The 4,744-nt window shown below is 50.4% G+C and overlaps 1 protein-coding gene across 1 annotated transcript in view; it reads right to left on the bottom strand.

Annotated features, from left to right (window-relative positions):
• The window catches only part of LOC107574303 (nuclear pore complex protein Nup54-like), a 9,536-nt gene extending 4,833 nt beyond the window's left edge, over positions 1-4,703 (bottom strand). The window contains exons 1-4 of the mRNA XM_016260749.1: positions 4,344-4,703; positions 4,109-4,267; positions 3,567-3,778; positions 1,607-1,795 (exon numbers count right to left, since the gene is read on the bottom strand). Of these exons, the coding sequence (XP_016116235.1) occupies positions 1,607-1,795; positions 3,567-3,778; positions 4,109-4,267; positions 4,344-4,482 (699 nt within the window). The 5' untranslated portion in view covers positions 4,483-4,703. The remainder of the gene's footprint in view (positions 1-1,606; positions 1,796-3,566; positions 3,779-4,108; positions 4,268-4,343) is intronic.
• Positions 4,704-4,744: the final 41 nt, after the last annotated feature.

The following is a 4,744-nucleotide window of genomic DNA, read 5'->3' on the forward strand; positions in this document are numbered from 1 at the left end:
TACGGTTTAGGCTTAACCTATATTAAATGTTCAGTCAATCATATTATTGGGTGTTGTCTGATCATGGATTACAGACGGACTCGACTCTTCATGACACAGAGAGCATAACGGGACTGAGATACAGACTCAAAGCCTAGAAGAAAACTGTTCTTGACCTGGGTAGCTACTATGACACGTCTAGCTTGTTTACATGTGCACCAGAGACACGGTTATTGTGAGAAATCCATGCTCACGTTTACATGCTCTGTGTTAACAGTTACTATTACAGTTTCTCCAGTTCAGGAGTCTCCTGATTCCTTCAAGGGCAGATGGTCACTCACTTCTGGACAGTGGCGGCTCGTCGGGGGAGGCACAGCTTCCCCATAATTTTGAGGTGAAAACGGGAGGACGACGATTTAATGTTAATAAAATTCACAATTAATTTCAGTTCATGTCTCAGAATGTGTATTTTTTGTTTGTAATTTCACAGTTGTAATACCATAACGTGAAAGCGCCGCTTTTCTATCACGAATGTGCCGAATCTGCTGATGTAATTACACCTGCTAATGATAGAGAAGGGGAGGGGGAGGCCGGGGCAGAGCTGAGCTCTCGTGCCTCCGTTGGTAACAAAAATTAGCCAATCGGCATCAAGTGTTCACTTTCAGCGCTGAGGAGTGTGATTGGTTAGCTGTCCCAGTGCGTTGTGATTGGCGAACAGCTTAGACGGTGTTTCAGTACTGCCACGCCCCCTTGCTCAGTCTTTCAACAAAAGCTTTTGGTGAATCCGGCACTGTCCTCCCTCATGTTGTGGAAGCTGCGCTCAGTAAAATGCGCAGCACACAATAGCAAATTGGGGTTATAATGCTCAGGAACAGAGTTAAAAAATAAATTGCAACCACTGTTTCCTGACATCATCCGCTTTCGGAAGCCCAAACAAAGACGTTTGGGCACGGAGGTGAAAAAAACAGCGTTTCAGGCGGTCGCGCATCAGACGAGAAGCGCAGCGTCGCGCCACGTATTTAAAATCCAAATACATTATTTTCTATGAGTGTAGCAAACCGGCGGCGACTGTCCGCGGCGCCCAGCTACGTCGTGTTGTACTTGTAAGAATTGTCCTAGACATGCCGAAAATTTGAGGCTACAGCACAGCAGCTCTTCTTCTTGGTTTTCTCTGATGCACTAACTCTGCAGCAGCACTTCTTCGTCGTCGTCTCGTCTGATGCACTCACTCAACCAAGCGCTCTAACCACAACCTCGCCCCTCCCCACCCCCCAACCATTCACATTTCTGTAGGCGGGAATTATTTGTAATGATATTCCAATGAGCCGCTTTCCCCGGAAAACAAACGCTGTAGTCCAAACGAGCCGTTCGTTGTAGTTCTTGAAAATTGATTTAAAAAAAATGAAATATCCCCCTTTGGAGTGGACTTTATTATTTATAACTTTCGAGATTTTTTTTATGCCCAAACATACACACTGACTAAAATTAAAAAAGTGAAAAAGCATAATAGGACCCCTTTAATACGTGTCCCTCAGTTTGAGAACCATTGCTGTTCAGCACAACCTTAAATTGGCAAATGAGATAATCACTATCTAAAATCAAAGAGTTTGGGCAGAGATGAGTCTCACTGATCGTCGGGCAGCGCTCGCACTCCCTCCACGTTGACCGAAAGAGTCGGATTTCCTCCCAGAACCTTGTGCATCGATTCAACCAGCTGCTGCTGCTGAGAGCGAACGTCAGCTTCCTTCTTATTGAGAGCAAGAGCCACTAAACCATCCTCATCCTTCACATCAGGAACACAGCTGTAGCCCACCGCCTGAGAGAGAGAGAGAGAGAGACAGAGAGAGAGAGTGAGACAGAGAGAGAGAGTGAGACAGAGAGAGAGAGACAGAGACAGAGACAGAGACAGAGAGAGAGAGAGACAGAGACAGAGACAGAGAGAGAGAGAGAGAGAGAGAGAGAGAGAGCGCGCGAGCGAGCGAGATGGATAGCAGGGTTATGAGAGAATCAACAGAACCAAACACTTTTTGCAATCATCAATATATAAAACAAATATATATATATATATATGTATGTGAGTGCGTGTATGTGTATATAAGTGTGTGTGTGAGCTGCGGCACCCGGGGGGCAGTTGGGGGTTCGGGGCTTGCTCAAGGGCACCTCAGTCGTGGTATTGAAGGTGGGAGAGAGCGCTGTACATTCACTCCCCCCACCTACAATCCCTGCCGGTACGGTTTATTTCTGTTTCACACACACACACACACACACACACACACACACACACACACACACACACACACAAGAATTCGTCTTGTGTCAGAAGCTTCCAGTACAGCCTACAGTCATAGTGCAGACATAAATATAATTATGGAAATAAAACACTAATAATAATAATAAAGAGTAATAATAAAATATTCATTCAGCCCGTCTGATGTTTTTGTTTGGTGCAGTTGCTTCATGTTGCATATATTTTTGTTTGTTGGCTTGTTCAAGGTTAGTTTGGCCAGTAACAGAGCAAAATAAACATTTAAAAAAATTTAAAATAGCGAGCGAGCGTGTGAGTGAGCGAGTGTGTGAGCGAGCGTGTGAGCGAGCATGTGAGCGAGCGAGCGTGTGAGCGAGCGTGTGAGTGAGTGAGCAAGCGAGTGAGCGAGCGTGTGAGTGAGCGAGCGAGTGTATGATTGAGCGTGTGAGCGAGTGAGCGTGTGAGCGAGCGAGCGTGCGTGTGAGCGAGCGTGCGTGTGAGCGAGCGTGTGAGTGTGTGAGTGAGCGAGCGTGTGAGCGAGTGAGTGAGCGAGCGTGTGAGTGAGCGTGGGAGCGAGCGAGCGAGCGTGAGTGAGCGAGCGTGAGTGAGCGTGTGAGTGAGCGAGCGTGGGAGCGAGCGTGTGAGTGAGCGAGCGAGCGAGCGCGCGAGCGTGCGAGCGAGCGTGTGAGCGAGCGTGTGAGTGAGCGAGCGAGCGTGTGAGTGTGCGAGCGAGCGTGTGAGTGAGCGAGCGAATGAGCGAGTGTGTGAGTGTGTGCGAGAGCGTGTGAGTGAGCGAGTGAAAAAATTGAAAATAGCGAGCGAGCGTGAGTGAGTGAGGGTGCGAGTGTGTGAGTGAGGGTGCGAGCGTGTGAGTGAGGGTGCGAGCGTGTGAGCGAGCGAGTGTATGAGTGAGCGTGTGAGCGAGCGAGCGAGCGTGTGAGCGAGCGTGTGAGTGAGCGAGCGAGCGTGTGAGTGAGCGAGCGAGCGTGTGAGTGAGCGAGCGAGCGTGTGAGTGAGCGAGCGAGCGTGTGAGTGAGCGAGCGAATGAGCGAGTGTGTGAGTGTGTGCGAGAGCGTGTGAGCGAGCGAGTGTGTGAGCGTGTGCGAGAGTGTGTGAGTGAGTGTGTGAGTGAGTGTGTGAGTGAGCGTGTGAGTGAGCGTGTGCGAGAGCGTGTGAGTGAGTGAGCGTGTGTGAGTGAGTGTGTGAGTGAGTGAGCGAGTGAGCGTGTGTGAGTGAGTGAGTGAGTGAGTGAGTGAGTGAGCGTGTGTGAGTGAGTGAGTGAGTGAGTGAGTGAGCGAGTGAGCGTGTGTGAGTGTGTGAGTGAGTGAGCTCATGGTCAGACCTTGAAGCGGCAGAAGGGGTTCTCCTGGCTGAACTCCACCGGCGGTGTGCTGCTGCTGTAGTAACCCTTCCCTACTCCCCAGAAGGCCTGCAGCTGGTTCCATCGGGCCAGAATGGAGTCGCGCTCGTCGTTGAGGACCGACGGAGCAGAGAGAGCGCTGGCTGTGTTAAAGAGCTGACTGGACTGAGACGCCTGCTGGTTAAACATGCCTCCTACAAAACACACACACACCTGGCTCATTCAGTGTTTGTTTCTGAACATGCTGCGTTTTCTCTCTTAGTTCGGTTCGTCTAGTGAGAGATATAGATACATATACACACATATACATACATATATATATATATAAACACACACACACAGACACACACTGCAAACACACTTGGATCTGCACTAGAACAACCGGTCTGAGATCGTCTGAATCAGGTGTTTTAGGCCCAACTGAAAATGAACTTCTTATTCTCATAATGGTAAATGTGTTACATAAATCCATAAGAAGAAAATAGTGCCTGTTTCAGTGTGATGCGGTCGCTTGCCGGTCTCACCTTGTTGGTTCTGAGCGGGCTGGATCCCACCGAATCCTCCGAAGCCCAGTCCAGTGCTGCCCAGAGCACCGCCGAAGCCCATCCCCGCCGGTGCGCTGGAGCCCAGACCGGACGAGAAGCCGAAGCCCTTATTCTGAGTGTTTCCAAAGAGACTGGCACCTGCAGAGAGTCAAACACTTCCCGTCAGACGCGCTCACACAAACACAGCTTAGCTCAGACCGGATCAAAGCTCTACCTGTGTTTGACGGCGTGGAGAAATTGAAGTTGGTGCCGGCGCCGGCGGAGGAGGTGGAGCCGAACCCCCCGAACGCACCTGCAGCACACACACACACACACACACACACATGAGAGGAAGATAGGACAGACGTGGACATGAGCTGATGGACAGAGCGGGACTAAACACACGAATGAGCACGTGATGTGAGCTGATCATGAGTGACGTGACCTCCGACCTCTCAGACTACCTGCTCCACTGAGGCTACTGCCAAAACTGAACACAGGGGCCGTGGGGCCCAGACCAAACCCCCCAAAACTAACGGGCGCGACGGGGCCACTGCTCGGGGCCAGAGAGCCGAATCCTGACACGCAGGAGACACACACACAAACGGGCAAGAGTTAGAAACACCTGCAGTGTGT

Source organism: Sinocyclocheilus grahami, unplaced genomic scaffold (assembly GCF_001515645.1).
Source record: "Sinocyclocheilus grahami isolate Dianchi unplaced genomic scaffold, SAMN03320097.WGS_v1.1 scaffold2177.1, whole genome shotgun sequence".
In the NCBI taxonomy this organism is placed as follows: Eukaryota; Metazoa; Chordata; class Actinopteri; order Cypriniformes; family Cyprinidae; genus Sinocyclocheilus; species Sinocyclocheilus grahami.